Raw genomic sequence first — 19,196 nt, 5'->3', positions numbered from 1 at the left:
ACGCAGAGTTTAGAACAATACATTAGGTTGGTGTTTTAAAAACAGCAATAATGACGGCAGTATTGGCTGAAGAGCTGGGAGAAAACGCCAGCATCTTGTCTCCATTTGAAGTTCATCACCATCCCCCTCCCGGCCCGATATGGTTCCTCGCCACGTTCAAAGGAAGATGGAGCTTCCAGAAGGGAAAAAAATAAAAGGCACCGTGCTTAGGTTCGCCTATTTTCCTTCTTCGCAGGGTGTGATGGTCAGTCGGAGCGGCTGATGCTGTGGATCGTAATGTGATGGGGATGCTGATGCTGCTCCCCTCTGATTCATCCTCGAAATGGACGTTCTGCCGTGCGCATCAACACACGGCCCTTGTTTCCAAGGCGCGCTCTTGCCCAATCAAAATGATTCATTTACAAACGTCTCCCTGCCGTGCGCGCTCCTGCTCCATTCTCCTTTGGGAGATTCCAAGTATCTGCTGGATTTTGACGGGCGCCGCTGTCCAAGGTGCTGATCTCTCTGCTGACGTTTCCCCTGCGTGTCAGTGGCACGCGGCGGGAAATATAAACGTGACCCTGGACCACAAAACCAGTCTTAAGTAGCACGGGTATATTTTATAACCAACTATACCTTGTATGGGTCAAAATGATCAATTTTTCTTTTATGCAAAAAATCATTATTAAGTAAAGATCATGTTCCATGAAGCTATTTAGTAAATTCCCTACCGTAATCAAAACTTCATTTTTGATTAGCAATATGCACTGCTAAGAACTTCATTTGGATAACTTTAAGGGGAGACACTACAGGCAAAAACACAGTTTTTCATGCTCCTGTCAAGTTTGAGATCTGGGGCTTTTTGGTTTTTCATAAAGTGTTTTATTTTAGACTAGTGGAAAGAAAAAACCAAAAGACATTGTTAAGTGTTTCTTTTACAGCAATTTATGTATTTGTGTCAATAGATTTCAATTAAAATACATATATTTAAAGGCCGTTTTCTCAAAATGAGTTTTTTCTCCTACACTGAGCCATAAATCTCCACTTCAGTAGCATGCACTTACACACACCAAACTTTACATTTTTATTCCTGTCTATCTTGAAGGTTTTTACTGAGGGATTTGTTCACATATAATTTGCTTGATTATATACAACATTTTATTCCCCCAAAAATTGTGAATATATATATATATATACAGGTGCATCTCAGAAAATTAGAATATGGTGAAAGTTTTTTTTCTTGTAACTTATTTCAAAAAGTGAAACTTTCATATATATTTTAGATTCATTACATGTAAAGTAAAACACTTCAAAAGTTGTTTTGTTTTAATTTTGATGATTAGAGTTTACAGCTCATGAAAGTCAAAAATCCAGTATCTCAAAATATTAGAATATTTCCTAAGATCAATCAAAAAAAGGATTTACAAAACAGAAATGTTCAAGTTCTTTAAAGCATGTTCATTTATGCACTCAATACTTTGTCAGGGCTCCTTTAGCACAAACTCCAGCATCAGTGAGGAATGGCATGGAAGCGATCAGCCTGTGGCTCTGCTGAGGCACTATTGAGTCTTCAGCTCCTCTGTATTGTTGGACTGACTGTTTCTCATCTTTCTCTTGAAAATATACCATAGATTCTCTATGGGGTTCAGGTCAGGCATGTTGGCTGGCCAATCAAGCACAGTAATATCATGGTCAGCAAACCACTTGGAAGTGGTTTTGTCACTGTGGGCAGGTGCTAAAGTCCTGCTGGAAAAGGAAATCTGCATCTCCATAAAGCTTGTCAGCAGATGGAAGCATAAAGTGCTCCAAAATCTCCTGGTAGACGGCTTCATTGACTTTAGACTTGATAAAACACAATGGACCAACACCAGCAGACGTCACGGCACCCCAAATCATCACTGACTGTGGAAACTTCAAACTGGACTTCAAGCAGCTTGGATTCTGTGCCTCTCCAGTCTTCCTCCAGACTCTGGGACCTTGATTTCCAAATGAAAAGCAAAATTTACTTTCATCTGAAAAGAGGACTTTGGACCATTGAGCAACAGACCAGTTCTTTTTCTCTTTAGCCCAGGTAAGACGCTTCTGACGTTGTCTCTGGTTCAGAAGTGGCTTGGTAGCCCTTTTCCTGAAGACGTCTGAGCATCTGACTCTTGATGCACTGACTCCAGCTTCAGTCCACTCCTTGTGAAGCTCTCCCAAGTGTTTGAATCAGCTTTGCTTGACAGTATTCTCAAGCTTGCGGTCATCCCTGTTGCTTGTGCAGCTTTTCCTACCCAATTTCTTCCTTCCAGTCAACTTTGCGCGTAATAAGGGCAGTTGTGGCCTAACGGATAGAGAGTTGGACTTGTAACCCGAAGGTTGTGGGTTCGAGTCTCAGGTCCGGCAGGGATTGTAGGTGGGGGAGTGAATAACCAACACTCTCTTCACCCTCAATACCACGACTGAGGTGAGACTGGGTGGGTTAAATGCAGAGCACAAATTCTGAGTATGGGTCGCCACACACCACTTCCCTGTCCCTTTTTTTTCCTTTTTAATATGCTTTGATACAGCACTCCTTGAACAGCCACCCCTTTCAGTAATGACCCTCTGTGACTTACCCTCTTTGTGGAGGGCGTCAATGTTCGTCTTCTGGACCATTGCCCAATCAGCAGTGTTCCCCATTATTGTGGTTTCAGAGAACAAGAGATACCCAGAATTTATACTGTATGGATGGTCATTTATTGAAACTCAAATGTAAATATTCTAATATTTTAAGATACTGATTTTTGACTTTCATGAGCTGTAAGCTCTAATCATCAAAATTAAAACAAAAAAACTTTTGAAGTGTTTTACTTTACATGCAATGAATCTAAAATATATATGAAAGCTTCACTTTTTGAAATAAGTTACAAGAAAAAATGAACTTTTTCACCATATTCTAATTTTCTGAGATGCACCTGTATATATTTATTTATTTTTTATAGTATTTTCTTAATTATGGAGTCATAAAAATGAGATACCCAAAATTCCCTCTGTACATACATTTGACTCTATGTCAAAAAAAATTAAACCAGAATTTTGAAATTGACTTCATCCAGTGTTCAGATTTTTCTACCTGAGATGTATGCAAATTAGCGCATATTTCATTAAATAATGCATCATTTGCATATTGAAACTTAACATTGTTGAAAACTTGTAATACAAAAAATGTTTGTAATTAACAGTGTAATCAATCAACTGGGTAAGGCGATAACTATTAGTTGATTTTTTTTACCCTATTCACCTGCAGTGTCTCGCCTTAAAGGCAATTTTCTCAATATTTAGATTTTTTTGCACCCTCATAGTTGTATCTCAGTCAAATAGTCAAACCATACATCAATGGAAAGATTATTTATGCAGCTTTCAGTTTTGTGCTCCAGGGTCACAAATGAGCTTTACAGGTCAGTTCTGCTATGCAGCACCTCTTGAACTCTGCAACACAAAGTAGAAGCATATTTGCGAAGATTAAACCATATTTTCAAGCTCAGGCAACTTTATATTTTGCCTATTAAAAATGTGATGTTCTGCATAACTGACCCGTATAAAAACGCAATCATGGCTTTAGCTGATGGGTCAGCACTCTAATGCAGTTTATTGATTGAGATTCTTGTCAATTTCTGCCTTACCAGGGCAGCTCTAAAAATTGATCTTTCACACCCGGCCATTGCATTTATTGCACGCTGTGTTAAGTAGCTAGGACCTGGAAGAATGAAGTGACAATTGTTTCTTTCATTACTGCCTACTTGATGTACTACCGATACTGATACAAATTTACTTCTGATCCTAAAAGGTACATGGACACTACATGTTATAGCGCCACTGTATTAAATAAAGTATAAAAAGAAGTGGTATTTATGAAAAAAAAGTGCATGGGAAAAAATCATTAATGGTGGATGCATTAACTCAGATCAATGAGGCCTACGACCAGTCAGTTCAAAAAAAGAAAAATACAAAACCAGTATAACAGAAAGAAAACAAGTTGATAAAAAGATTGAATCCAATATTTGGTAACAATACAGAATGAGAATTTGGTTTTTTTGCTGGTTGGTCAATTCTGACAAGGAAAACATCTCTAAAAAATTACAAAAATATAACTGTAATGAGTTTTAGTCCAAAACAATAACATTAACTAAAATTATTTTGGGGGGGAAGTCCTCTCTGGGTCACAACATGAGGGTAAAGTGATGATTCATCCCCCCAAAAAAGCTATTTACTCACCCTTATGTCGTTCCAAACCCATATGACTTTCTTCCTTCTGTAGAACACACAATGCTTTCAGATGGCATTGTACATAAGCACACGCTTACATAACTTAGTTATAATGGACAGTGAGTCAGATCCTAGTTGGCACTGAGCTTATAAAACGATCCTCTCTGGTAGTACAGATCAATCTCCAACACATTATTACGTACATGTTGTTGATTTATTGTTATGGCATGACTATACTGCACAAAGGCATATAGTGTGTCTGTTCTGCACATCAATAATTGAACTTTTGCAAAGTGAGTGGATACATACATACTGATACAAACACTTCCTGGGAAACATTTATTTGATAATGTTTTAATACCTTGCCCTCAGCGATGAACACTAAAGAGACACTCAAGAAACAATGCAAACACTTGAGACCATTTCTTATAATTATATACTGAAAAAGACATGCAATTTGATGTTGTTGTTTTTTTTAATTAAAATTAGCACTTCAATTACATAGTAAAATAAAATGAACAATAATTTATTACATATATTAGCATATGAGATTCCATATTTAATAGTCTTAAAGGAAGGCTCTTGCTCATTAAGGCTGCATTTATTTGATCAAGTAATATTGTGAAATATTATTACCAATTTAAAATAACTTTTTTGTATGACTATATTAAAAACTACACAGTTGCACTTTACACAGATCATTTACATGTACTTTGATCATCACGTACCCACCTTCGTGTCGCTTGAAACTTCTATGACTTTTCCCTGTGGAACACAAACAGCTATTATCATAACATCAAACTTCTCTTAAACATACAATGAAAATGCAACCTGATCTGTTGCGTTCAGCTGTAATTTTGCTTGTTTAAAAAACATCATGTTTGAACATGATGTGTACCCATATCCCCTCGCACGCTAAATAAAAACCAATATACCACAAGACTAACACATTCTAAGCTCAATGACTTACTTTCTTCAATAATGGATTTGTTTCTTACAAACACACACCTTTTCACTTCATAAGATGTTAAACGATGACTGGAGTGCTGTGGTTTACTTGTGGATTATTGTGATGTTATTATCAGCTGTTTGGACTCTCATTCTTACGGCACCCATTCACTGCAGGGGACTGGTGAGCAAGTGACATAAATTTCTCCAAATTTGTTCCAATGAAGAAACAAATTCCTCTAAATCTTGGATTCCCAGAGGATGAGCAAATTCTCAGCAGATTTTCATTTTTTGGGCAAACTATTTCTTTACGCTTAGTCTAAACAGCTCTGGAGTTTAGAAAGCGCACAGGTTGGCTTTCCAGCTTCGTCCTTTCAAAACAGGTTATCTGATGCTGACCAATTGGACTCTATGGTGTGTCTCGCACAGCGAGGACGCAGTACACACTCGATGCTTGTTTCCCACAGACAGTCCGGCTGGTCCGTCTTCATTTGCACTAACAACATGCATCTAGTCCGTTCCATTATTTATGCCGCTATTGACCCACTTGTCTCCCTGTTCTGATGGGAGAGATTACTCTTCCTGTTTGTCCGACTGGATCACAATCAGCTCCATTATCGGTCCTCATCAAACTGGGCCAACAAATATGGCATTCGTCATAGCAGATAACACCTCATAGGTCAGGATGCAGAGAGATGTTTTCCCATTGCTGATCATCACACTCCATATGTTGCACTTCTACATTTAGGCCTTTGCTAAGGCTGCTTCTCAAAAATCTCACAGACCTTTTGCTATATTGGTCTCTAGACAGGTGGTCAGACCGGTTTGTACATATGGACACTCATGGAAAGGAGTGAGAACTGGCAAATGTCCCAACACGGAGTCCAAGTGTGCTGACAGGATGGGGGGTTTGCTTGGCTGAGCGTGTCCAAAATCCTGTTGACCGGAAATTCAAGGAAACCAGACACCTTACAGTGCACATTTAACTTACATAAGTGACCGACAGCACAGAAAGAGAAAAAAAATAAGCCTACAAGAACTGAAATGTTAGTAAAAGAAAAATACAGCAAAATGATTGAAAATAAAATGTTTAAAATATTAGACAAACTTCAAAAATTAAACCTATTGCATCTCATTTAAACACAGAATTGTAATATTAAAATGCACTGTTGTTCCATTTTAAATTCAGCTGATGTGTTTATCCATGAAGTGCTTTCAGCTGTGAACCATGAGATCTATTTGTTGTGGCCACTGGCAACAATTATTGATGCACTGAAGCTCATCACTGCAAATGTGTTGTTAACTTGCAGATGATAAGGTCGTAAGATGCAGCTCAAAGATTCAACAAGTACAGAATGGCATAATATGAAGGATACTGCAGACATTTATTTTATGCATACCTTCATAAAACCAATAAAATTGAGTCTATGGTATGAATATAGTGGCTTCTAAAGTGGTTAAAAACCTATCTGCCATTATTCACAATATAGCACATTCTCAAGTTATTTTATCTTCAATTTTGTTCAATTTATTCAGTTTGAGGGGTCATGCACAACTTCAAATATTCTGATTTTGTATAAACCAGTGACATTATATACAAGTATTTATTCATTTAAATAAGCTTTTATTTCTATATTTCCTGTTCATTTTTCATTTAAGTTTAAATAAATGTTATATGCTCGTCATTTTTACTTTTTTTTCCTCAGTTTGAAGGGTCTTGCACAGCTTCTGATTTTGTATGAAATAGTGCAATTTCAGCATTTTACTAGCATTTATTCATAATTTGAATTAGCTTTCAGATGTATTGTCATATGCGTTTACCATTTTTACTTTTTTCCAATATATTCAGTTTGAGGGTTGTATGTTGTAATTTTGTATGAACCAGTGCTATTTTAGCATGTTTTTCTATACTAGTATTTATTGATCATTTGATTTATTTTGTGAATTTTCAGTTGGTTTTAAATTTAAGCTTAGGTTTTAGTCATTTTGTTGTGATTGCCATTTTTAATTATTAAATATCTGTATTATAATATTTTATTTCAGTTTCATTTGTAGTCATTTTGAACTTGAACTTTTTTAATTCAGTTCTAACTTGTCTATATCTCATTTTAGTTTTGATCTAATATTTACATTTTATTTCAGCAAATTATTCAGAAAACTATTTTAATAGTTTTAGCTTTAGTTAACAATAACCTGATATATGTTTGAATTGTGGATTACAAACAATATACATGCACAGAAGAAGCTCTAAAAGCAAAGCTTTTACCTTTTGGATCCTAAATATTATCTAAATGCAGCATTTTGTTGTTTTTGTTCCAGTGGGCACCACTAGGGGGCAGTGCATTTGGATGTACAAAGACACTTGCCTAAAACCACCTTATAATGATTTCACCTATGATATAAACCACTACACAACCATGGGCACGATATAAATCAGCAGACACACAGCACAAAGCTTATTGTTGATGCTGGAAGTTAAAGTGGAGTATTACACAAACAGATCCTTTACCTCTGAGAGACATTATAACAGCAAATATACCCTTACAGCAACCTAACAGTGTTTGTCTCTTACTAGGGGAACATTTAGTGAGATAACATTGTTTACAGTGGAATATTTTTTCAGACCTAGTATGAATCATTTTACACACTCCTACACAAGTTGCATAATCTAAATATAACAGCCTAGTGTAAATTGTTTACAAGAAAAAATACAAAGTAAATAGCTGGGGGGGGGGGGGGGGGGGGGTCACAATGGATTATTGGTTATGAAAATAAAAATTCTGTACCACTAGTGCGTATAAACTCAATATGAAGTGTAACACCTGCTGTTGTCGGTGATTTCCAGCAAAAGCAATGACAACATATGACAGTTAGCTTTGATATTCTAATACTGTGGTTGTCAATTGATATGTTGTGACCTATTTTTTTTGTGGGGGAGGGGGAAATGCTAATTACAAATAATAAAAATTCACAATGCACATAAGTGTGTACATGTAAAATAAATGCAAAATAAACAGGTATATCAACTTTTAAAATGCAGAAGAGACACTTCCCATATCTTTAGATGATGATGTCAAAAGCTGTATGTCCCATCAAACTCTATTTAACTTCACTTTGTAGAATTTTGACAGCTGCAAACATGGACAAGCTGAATGAAATGCCCCGATTCTCAAAAGCCATGAACAAAATTGTGCAAGGTAAAAGAACAGCCATTAAGGAATAGTTCACCCAAAAATGAAAAATTGATAATGTACTCACCCTCAGGCCACCCAAGATGTAAACAAGTTTGGATCCTGTGCAGTGAATGGGTGCCATCAGAATGAGAGTCCAAACAGCTGATAAAAACATCACAATAATCCACCAACAACATATTGGTTTAAAAATTTGGAAAACAGAGCTTGATCTGTGCCCATTTCTCTCCTAATTCAGATGAGAAAATGTTTTCAATGGAAAAGGCAATATTATGGATAGACATGTTAATGAAGGATTTGTTTCTTACAAATATGCAGCTTTTCACTTCACAAGAGGTTAATTGATGGACTGGAATCATGTGGATTATTGTGATGTCATTATCAGCTGTTTGGACTCTCATTCTGACGGCACCCATTCACTGCAGAGAATCCATTGGTGAGCAAGTGATAAATTAACTCATCTTGGATGGCTGAAGGGTTAGTACATTTTCAGCAAATCTTAATTTTGGGTGAACTATTTCTTTAAAAATGGGTTTGATGCTTGATGTAAAATCTTGAGTGTTGAAGCAAAACCAGTTAAGGAACACAGCTGAGAGCACAATTAAAAAAAAGAGAGAATTTCACAGGTATTGATCTAAGAATATTTAATTGGAAAAGTCAGTTTCAAAAATACAAGGCAAATTCAGGGAAAATGGTGCCAACAGCTCACCGAGTCGGGTACTGCGGCCTTCTCACAACGGCAATAAATAACTACTATAGCACAGACATTGATTTCACCTCTTCAAAATCGATCAGTGAAACACACTCATAATACCATGACCAAGTGAAGCAGAACACATTTAAGCAGTACAAAGAGATGGTTCAGTGTTCCCATTTTCTCAATCATGTGGGGCAGAAACTAAAGCAGTTAAGACTGTGAGTATTAGCCAGTATGTTCCACTATTAGCACAAAACAGGAAAAAAATATAAACGCAATGACAAATAAAACAGAGAGAGGTTTGGCAAAACACAAAATAAGAAGGACTTATCTGAAATGGCACAGAATTCAGTGCTAAAATTATGGACCTGATGCGATTAGTACTTTTTAAGAATAGCTGGAAAGAAGCGATACATGATTGCAAATAATAAAAACTGCAAGTTAGTGCATGAGTACGTGGCTTAAACCAAGCCGACAGATAATTGAGTAAATGGCACGCCGAGATTATTTCAACACAAACATCCACAAAAAAAGAAATCATAAGATATTAAAACACTAAATCCATGAGTAATACTAAGCTTCAAAGTCCAGTGAGAATAGCGAGACCCGGCTGAGGCGGGAGGATCTCTGTGGTTTAAATAAGGATGGAAAAGAATCTGTAAATCGCTGAACGTGGACCCTGTCACGGTAAAGACTATGTACAACTGGAGGGCAGCAGTCCATCGGCAGGGGAAATCCTCCCATTCACATGGCTCAGTTACACAAGTGTTTTTAAATATTCACATTCTACGTCTAATTCCTGAACTAATATCCCATAGGCTGGACTGGTCACCTCATTGAGACGGACTTCATATAGCATTGCACAAAACACAGGTGGTTTTTTTAGGCCTGCACTCATTCAAAGCGGACCTGGATGTGATTTTCCTGGAAGATACGTGACATAGTTTCACCTTGACTAACTGATACTAAACATTAAAATAGTTTATGTGGGTTAACTTTCCGTTACACTGAAACTACAGGGACCATTTCGCCACTACATACCTGGTTATGTGTATATAAGTGAGCTGACTGTGTCACAAGAAACTATGAGGCTCTGAACATGCAGACGTCGATGGCTTTACATTGCAGATTTTCGGTTTGCATACAGAAAACAGGAAGAGTTTCTCACATCAAGGATGGGGGAAGTGCCAGAACGAGCATCCTATCATACATGATACCTCCTCCTGCAGGTTCAAATTAGCCCTCTGCAGACCTTGCGTAGAAAATGGGTCAGATCTATCATCAAAATAGATGTGTTTGTATCTAGTGTGTTCTGAACCGGGTGTGAAGATGTGAGTTTGTTGTGGGGATCAGTGGTTGTGTTCTGCATTTAATGCTTTAAATGTCTCTTGGTGCGCTCCACTCTACCTGTGCAAAAGGGAACTGGAATAGCTGGACTACACTAAATGTAGTTTAGGACAGACGGTCTGAGAGACTATAAGAATGCACTGGGGTTCGCTCTTGGGTCCTTTTGGTTCCTGTAGCGCATGGCCAGCCAAACTCCTAAGATCTGAGACAAAGGACAGAAATATTGATTAGAAGCACAATACTGGAGTATAATCAGGGGTGCACATAAGTGGTAAGCAGGTGCGCATGCTCGACCACAATAAAAAATGGGCTGTGACTGCTCATTTGCATACTAAACATGGTTGACAGCTGTTAATGCACAATTACCATTTTAAATCGAAAAACTGTAATACTGTATAAGATTTGTATTCGAACTGAAATCATAAATCTAGGCTATCCACTGATGTTTTCAAAGTACAATGCAAAACCGTGGCATTTCATTCATTGACGCTTTTCAATCGGCAGCGCTAAACCCGGCAGCGCATAAACTTACTTGCCGGCAACCCATCAATATAAAATCTAGCTTCTTGACCAGGTTTGCACACACTGCAGCAGGGATTTTGGCCCACTCCTCCATACAGGTCTTCTCCAGATCTTTCAGGTTTTGGGGCTGTCGCTGGGCAACATGGAGTTTCAGCTCCCTCCATAGATTTTCTATTGGGTTCAGGTCTGGAGACTGGCTAGGCCACTCCAGGACCTTGAAATGCTTCTTAGGGAGCCACTCCTTAGTTGCCCTTGCTGTGTGTTTGGGGTCATTGTCATGCTGGAAGACCTAGCCACGACCCATCTTCAATGCTCTTACTCAGGGAAGGAGGTTGTTGCCCAAAATCTCCCGATACATGGCCCCATCCATCCTCCCCTCAATACGGTGCAGTCGTCCTGTCCCCTTTGCAGAAAAGCACCCCCGAAGCATGATGTTTCCACCCCCATTCTTCACGGTTGGGACGGTGTTCTTGGGATTGTCCTCATTCTTCTTCCTCCAAACACGGCGAGTGGAGTTTATACCAAAAAGTTCTATTTTGGTCTAATCTGACCACATGACCTTCTCCCATGCCTCCTCTGGATCATCCAGATGGTCTTTGGCAAACTTCAGACGGGCATGGACATGTGCTGGCTTGAGCAGAGGGACCTTGTGCGCGCTGCAGGATTTTAATCCATGACGGTGTAGTGTCTTACTAATGGTAACCGTTGAGAATGTGGTCCCAGCTCTCTTCAGGTCATTGACCAGGTCCTCCCGTGTAGTTCTAGTCTGATCCCTCACCTTTCTCAGGATCACTGATACTCCACGAGGCGAGATCTTGCATGGAACCCCAGTCCGAGAGAGATTGACAGTCATCTTGAATTTCTTCCATTTTCTAATAATTGCGCCAACAGTTGTTGCCTTCTCACCAAGCTGTTTGACTATTATCCTGTAGCCCATCCCAGCCTTGTGCAGGTCTACAATTTTGTCCCTAGTGTCCTTAGACAGCTCTTTGGTCTTGCCCACAGTGGAGACTTGGAGTCTGATTGATTGAGTGTGTGAACAGGTGTCTTTTATACAGGTAACGAGTTCAAACAGGTGCAATTAACACAGGTAATGAGTGGAGGATAGGAGGGCTTCTTAAATACAAACTAACAGATCTGTGAGAACCAGAATTCTTGCTGGTTGGTAGGTGATCAAATACTTATTTCATGCAATAAAATGTAAATGAATTATTCAAAAATCATACAGTGTGATATTCTTGATTTTTTTAAATATTCTGTCTCTCACAGTTGAGGTGTACCTACGATGCTAATTACAGATCTCTCCATTCTTTGTAAGTGGGAAAACTTGAAAAATCTGCAGAGTATCAAATACTTATTTGCCCCACTGTATATTAGCACTTTATTTTTAAGTTTACTATAAAATAATTGTATTTTTATTTAATACTCCCTTTTATTTTAAAATATTATAGAATTATCAAACTTTATTATTTTATTTAAAAAAAACTAAAAGTGCAATAATATTATTACCACTATTATTCATTTATTTTTTAGAATTACATTTAATGGTTCACATTATGTGCAGTGTGAGGACCAAACCAATTCTCCAGGTGCTCTTATGAAACCCAGGCTGAAAAACGTATGTGCACCCCTGAGAATAATAACTATAAAAAGCAAAAAGTCATGCAAGTTCATGTGCTAAAGTAACTGCATCATTTTAGGCAAATTAACACTTCAATGCATGGCTGAATGTGACTTATTTATATAAGCAATAAGCGATCAATGTTCAATATTAAATAAACATTTTCCTATGATAAAAATAATATATTGTAATATTACATTCTAAATAAATAAATGTATTCTGTTAAATTAATAAAAACTTTTTTTAATTAAAACAAAGGTAAAGTAAAAAATTAAAACTAAAATAAGTTTAAAGGGTTAGTTCACCCAAATATGAAAATTCGCTACAGGAAGCCTTTATTCACCCCCCGGAGCCGTGTGAGGCACATTTTATTACGGATACGCGCACTTTATTTCATGTCTTCTGGACAGTTGACAAAAAGCACCCACTTACCCCCATTGTAAAGCTTGAAGGGGCTAGGATAATTTTTAACAAACCTCTGACTGGATTCGTCTAAAAGAAGAAAGTCATATACACCTAGGATGCTTTGAGGGCGAGTAAAACATGGGCTAATTTTCATTTTTGGGTGAACTAACTCTAAGTACTAAAATGACTAAAATAAAAAATAAAGATAAATAAAAAATACAAAAGCACATAACAAAATTACGAAAACGTAAACAAATTAAAATACAACTGAAAATATAAAAATAAAAGCTAATTCAATATATTAATAAATCCAATAATAACAACACAATTAATTACCGAAGAAGTTGACTCAATGTACAATTAAACTAATGTACAGTCTAATGTCTGTATATTTTACAACAACTTTGAATGTGGTTAATGCAATCAGATTTTACATAAAGAACTGTTTTAAAATGAAACATTATTTTACTCTTTTACACTTAATTTTTTTTTATCTCATGCAACTAAATGAAGAGTAAAGGATGGAAAGGAGCTCTAAATGTGGATCTAAAACTTTATATGTATTTCATACTCCTAATGTTGGGAAATGTAGTAGGTCACATTCTTCATTACAAATCATAACAATTTATTCCAACTAGGGGTGGGCGATATGGGAAAAATATCATATCACGATTTTTTATAGAAATATCACGATTCACGATTTTTATCACGATTCTTTGTTAGTTTTATTATTTTGGTTTTACAAGTTGTCTGAGCATTACAGCCAAACTAGAAAGACAAAGATGCATGGCAGATATTTAGGCCAAAGTGGGTGAAGATAAAAAATCTTTGTCATTATTTTATTTTTCTTATTAAAAAATAAGAACAAAGATACACATTACAAATACACATAATATACAAATAAAACAAACAGTGCTTTATTTCCAGGTACAATAGGTGTATTTAGCAGAGCATTCAATGAAATTGAATGAACAAATATAAAAATAAAACACTATATAGACTGATTCCTAAAGCACCTGTATTAAAGTTTTTCAGTCAAGAATAGTGAGTGATTTTTCTCTTTGCGTTTTGTTGTTTTGTTAACGTTAAATGAATAGTTCCCCCACAAATTAATATTCTGTCATCTGTCTGTCAATTCTGTCATAATGTTGTATTTTTATATCATCATTTACTCAAAAGTTGTTTTAAACCGGAATGAGTTTCTTTCTTCTGCTGAACATTTATAAATGATATTTTGAAGAAGGTGGAAAACCAAACAGTTGCTGGTCCTCAGTGACTTCCATAGGATTTTTCTTTCCTACTATCAAAGTCAATGTAGACCAGCAACTGTTTGGTTTTCCACTGAGTAAATAATGACAGAAATTAAATTTTAGGGTGAACTATCCCTTTAATGACAGTCGACAGCACGTTTAGTGTCCTGTCCCTTTAAGAGCTGCACGCATCTAATATACAGTACAGGCACGCATCCGTTTCTCTCTTAACTATTTACTTTCATTTTAGAGATAACCAACTCAGTCTGTATGTAAACCTTGTGTGTTTTGACAGTATTAGCGCAAAATATAACTTAGTTGAGTAATCAGGCGCTGTTAGACAGGCGTTTTAGTGCGTGCTTCAGGTGTATGTGCTCAGAACAAGCGCACGTCAGACCAGCGCGCGAATTAAACATTTAACCAGCAAGGCTTGTGTGCAAATAATGTACTTTTGCGATCGCGAATAAGTGCAGTGTCCTGTCTGAGTAACTCTACTGCTGTATGTCGTGTTGTACAGTACATAGAGACGGCGGCGCCAGAACTGTATTTGACAATGTGCGCGGTAGCGCGATACTACGATATTTCTTCAAAAGCAGATCGTGGAGACATTTTTATCGTCCACGATCAAAAATCGTCATATCGCACACCCCTAATTCCAACCAAGATTCTCTAACTGACAAGCCCTCAGCTTGCAAAGTCAGGCCACAAAAGAAGTCCAGATTTCCCACTAGTTACCACCACTTTGTTCTGCTGTTCACATGTGTGATCTGAACTAACCTCTGTAAAGCTGAAAAAGAGGCCGACTCCTCCAAGGATCTTCAAAGCTTCTGATGAATGTTGAAGCATCTTTTCACCACAAGTGAGGCAAGAGTTCTTTTGTAAACATTGCTGCAGGAAAAGAAAATATCCCAGGTGTTCATCTCTCATTTTTCACATTTAACTCCGCATCCACCACTACATGTTATCATCAGATACAAGTGCTCCATTCATTCATAACTACTTTATCTGTTCAATAATGTGTCAAACAGCCAAAGTAAATCAAAAATGGAACACAAGGATGTATTCTTACAGATTCACAGAGGAAAAAGTCAGACACAAACACTGCCTGGTTCTGCGTATTGTTGAACAGGCCACAGCAGTCCAGCTTGCTCTCAAGGCTGATTCTTGTCACGTTACTCATTATTCTCCAAGATGAGCCCATCAGCGTCTCCTGTTTTGGTAATGTGACAAGACAAATATCACACTCAAACAATTGTGCAACAACAAGAGTGCTTTGAAAAAAAGTTAATTAGGATTACCTGTTGACCCTGGTTCATTGCCAGACAAGAACAGGAAACTCCAAACTGGAAGAGGAACACAATGAAGAGAATGACCATGTACTGTGGAAAAGCATCTGTGGTCAAGGAATACACAACATTCAGATGGGAGAATTTAGACTTGCCATTTTATGGGCATTGAACTATAAAAAAAACAGGCAGTACAAAGGCTTCTAAAGGATACAAAGAAAAGCATGACTTGGTGATGATGGACGGCTCCAATGAGCCCCACAATGGCGATCAGCAGCAGAAAGAAGCCCACGGCAATCACGCCACCGATGATGTGGATGCTGGAGACAATGCCAAAGCCTTTCCCCCATGCTGCTACGATAATCAACAGGAGACCCACCAGCTGAGGACGAAAAACAGGCCAATCAGAAATGTGTCAACCTTACAATACATAAGATTGTATGAAAACGCTATATTGTGCTAAAAGTCAACATGAAATGGCATTCACAACCCATTTTACTTCCTTAATGTGACATATTTCCAAGTTAAACAAGATACTTAAAGGAAAAAAAAAATAGGTAGGGACATAATTTTATTTTTAGGTTGATTCAAATCATGAAAAATCAAATCAAATCCAATCCAATGAAAACACTATACTGGCATGGGTACAATAAACTTTCATTTTAAATATATTTTTTAATTTTTTTTTTTTACTTCCAGTTTATCCATAGAATTGACTAAAATAATAAATAAATAAAACAAACTAAAGGGTAAATGCTAACCAAACAAAACAAATCAAAATAAAATACAATTTGACTGGAAAAAGTAATAAAATAAAACAAAAAATAATAAAATCAATCAAAACAAAGACTGAAAAAAACAATAAATAAAACAAAAGTAAAATCAAACCAAACTAAATTAAATTGAATAAAAAAAAAAAGACATACACTGGCAAAACAAATCTCAAAATAAGTTACGATTCTTTTGTTGCTTGCAAATATCCTTTTGAAATGGCAAATTATGAATGGCCATTAATGGAAAAAGATGCCTTTTATCCCCAGATGGTGTAGTTACAACTACCAACAGTGGCTTACTGGGCATGGCCTCCATATGACCATGTAGTTGGAGAGAAGGACTTGAAAAAAAACGAGATGAACTGATGAATCATTCACAATAAGTAAATAGGTGAAGTCTACAGTTGTTAAAACCATGGGAATTATTTGGCAGCATCTAAAGATGACTACATTACATTTCGTTTAGACTCATTACAACTACTGTAACGGAGACATCAAGCACAGCTCACATGCTATTACACTTCAAAAATGTGTATTACACATAATTTCTATAAACTAAGCTGTGACTAGGGTCAATCTACAGTTTAAAGGTTTGTCTGGAATCTATATAACTCAAAGCAAAGGGCAGCAGGATAAAGATTTTAAGTCCAGAGAGCAACATGTGTCTCAACATAACCTTACCGAACAGCATTACTGTTATGGGGAGCATATCACAGGTCAAACCAAAAGCCGACAGAACAATGTGCACACAGTTCCTCCCTTAAATGCCAGCATGACGGGTATGATTACAGAGTTATGAGAACATTGTGAACCAAAACAAAAACCAAACACACCACAGAGTGGTCCAAGTGGTTATAACCCTGACTTTTCCATTTAAAATCCACATTTAATCAATGATTCCACAGTACACTCATAAAAATAGCAGTCCATATGGATACATCTTGACCTTTAAGGGTGTTAGCCTTTGGGTTACTAGCACAGATCTTTAACCACTAGACTACACCGCCCAAAGTCATTTGGCAACACACCTTCTCATTTACAGCTCTGTCTGAGTGCAAAGTCGTTTATAGTGTGACACCATGATTTTTAACCCAGTAATGTCATCACTCGTGTGATTCAGAGGCATAATGGAAGTATGATCAGTGACTCAGTTCTGTATGTATCATATTAAGCAAGCATGCCATTTGAGTTGACATATACATACATAAAGCTGCCAAACAAAAACCTTCCAGGGTAATCAATAGTGAAATAGACACAAATACATATGTATTTGCGTAATTAAGAAATACACTTGTTCCTAGAGAAGACGAGTAAATGAAAACAGATTACACAAACACTGGATGGCGAAACATCATTCAGAACAATCTAAAAAATCTTAATATTAACACTTCTTTTTATTCCTTAATGAAAATAAAACTAGAAGGTTTTGTTTAACTAGTACCGCCTATGAAGATAAGCAGCTAGCTGATTCTTCTACTGATAGCTAGAAACAAAGACCTATGACCTAACAACAGACACCTTTATATTAAATATAAATACGGTCAAATATTCATAACACGCCTTAAATTCAGTACAAATTGTGAGATAAAGTGAACTAAAGCTATACCGGATTAGCCGTTGCTAACGGGCTAGCTGAGCTAAATATTCATGTATGTGCGACTCACCATATAAACTACATTTAGCGAACAGAGGGCGTTTTTCGAGCAGGTAAATCCTCCACAAACCATGTTGATTCTTCAGGCATTTACCGGTGAGATAAAAGGATGTGCTACAGATGTTGTTTTCGCTGCTGTGAATGCTACAAGCTGTTCTTCTTCTCTTGTAGTGAGCAGCACTGAGCAGCGGCGATATCCGATTCATGAACGAATCGTTCATTTGAGTCGAATCCTTTCTATGAATCAACCGAACAGTCTAAACTGAATCGTTCGGGGCAGGTTGCATAAAAAATGTACTCTAGTCTTTAAAAGTTAGTCATCTAATTTTTTTTTCTTTAAGAATACTCAACATTTAAAAAAAAAATTAGATTAGTCTAAAAATAAAACTGATTATTCCTAGCTAACTGACTAGTTCTTAAAGACACTGTCTTAACATAGAGGTTAACAAGTTTACATTTACAAGTTTATGCAACTGGCCCTGGAGTGACAATTTTCATTGTTTAATGCCAATGTAAATTATATTTTGGTTCTAAATAACTATATTTCAATAGCTGAATCACGGCTGCAACAAACTGAACTAATACACATGGAATTACCATTATTAAAACTGAAATAAAACATAATAAACAGAAATGTGTTCCTATATACAGAAACGTTTCGAAATGATGTACGCCGGAATGTCAAGGGACTACGTGATGACGTTATTTGTTTTTATCTTTCTTGTTTTTCATGTTATGTTTATTTTGTGTATCTGTATTTTTTGTTATGCTGCTATTTGGACTTTTTTGAATTGTATTAAGAATTTTCTGACTGTTGTTAATTGTTTTTTTTGTATGTTTAAGCAATAATAATAAAATAATAATAATAATAAATAAATAAAAATCCATATTCAAGGGGGAAAACACAGGCGCTTTCTTATCTTAATATCTTATCTTAAAATAAAGGAATTGTTTAAAATTAATATAAAACATAATTTAATCAACATAAAATATAATAACATGCATTAAATTATTATTTCCATCACAAAATGATCGTTCCTTGTCCTCTCGCGAAAGCAAACGCTGCCACCAAGTAGCGCACGCGCATTATCATAATGTAGTCCGCAGAAGCCATCATACTCATTTTATTAAAAACCTTAAGCATCTTAATCACATAATCAGGGACGGTTTCACAGTAAATCTCCCCACCTGTCCGCAAACATGCATGCTTCATGAAAGAGAAGGCAAGTATTTTATAGCACAAAAAGTGATCATTTTAATGCATAACGTGAATTTGTTTTTAATGCATCGCCATAT

At 36.6% G+C, this 19,196-nt stretch overlaps 1 protein-coding gene across 2 annotated transcripts; it reads right to left on the bottom strand.

Moving 5' to 3' along the window:
- Positions 1-8,966: 8,966 nt before the first annotated feature.
- LOC306860299 (tetraspanin-31-like) lies at positions 8,967-18,082 on the bottom strand. Of its 2 annotated transcripts, XM_079401924.1 has the most exons (6): positions 17,911-18,082; positions 15,688-15,855; positions 15,486-15,566; positions 15,257-15,397; positions 14,965-15,075; positions 8,967-10,591 (listed from the first exon to the last, which is right to left on the bottom strand). In XM_079401924.1, exons 1-6 carry the CDS (start codon positions 17,971-17,973, stop codon positions 10,517-10,519), a joined length of 639 nt encoding a protein of 212 aa, XP_079258050.1. In that variant the 5' UTR covers positions 17,974-18,082; the 3' UTR covers positions 8,967-10,516. The 2 variants fall into 2 exon arrangements, with proteins under 2 accessions (XP_079258050.1, XP_079258049.1); XM_079401923.1 differs by lacking the exon at positions 8,967-10,591 and having other exon boundaries at positions 14,760-15,075.
- Between the last annotated feature and the right edge of the window lie 1,114 nt (positions 18,083-19,196).

The sequence above is a fragment of the Barbus barbus genome, assembly GCF_936440315.1.
Source record: "Barbus barbus genome assembly, chromosome: 41".
Classification (NCBI taxonomy): Eukaryota; Metazoa; Chordata; class Actinopteri; order Cypriniformes; family Cyprinidae; genus Barbus; species Barbus barbus.
Note: the sequence above shows the minus strand (reverse complement) of the source record. Positions and strands in the feature narration are given on the sequence as shown.

Coding starts and splice junctions, on each gene's coding strand:
- LOC306860299 (XM_079401923.1), bottom strand. CDS start 17,973: ATGGTTTGTGGAGGATTTACCTGCTCGAAAAACGCCCTCTGTTCGCTA. Junction 15,567..15,687: donor ACCAAGTCATGCTTTTCTTT/GTATCCTTTAGA, acceptor GCTTTTCCACAG/TACATGGTCATTCTCTTCAT. Junction 15,076..15,256: donor ACTTTTTCCTCTGTGAATCT/GTAAGAATACAT, acceptor CTTTTCCTGCAG/CAATGTTTACAAAAGAACTC.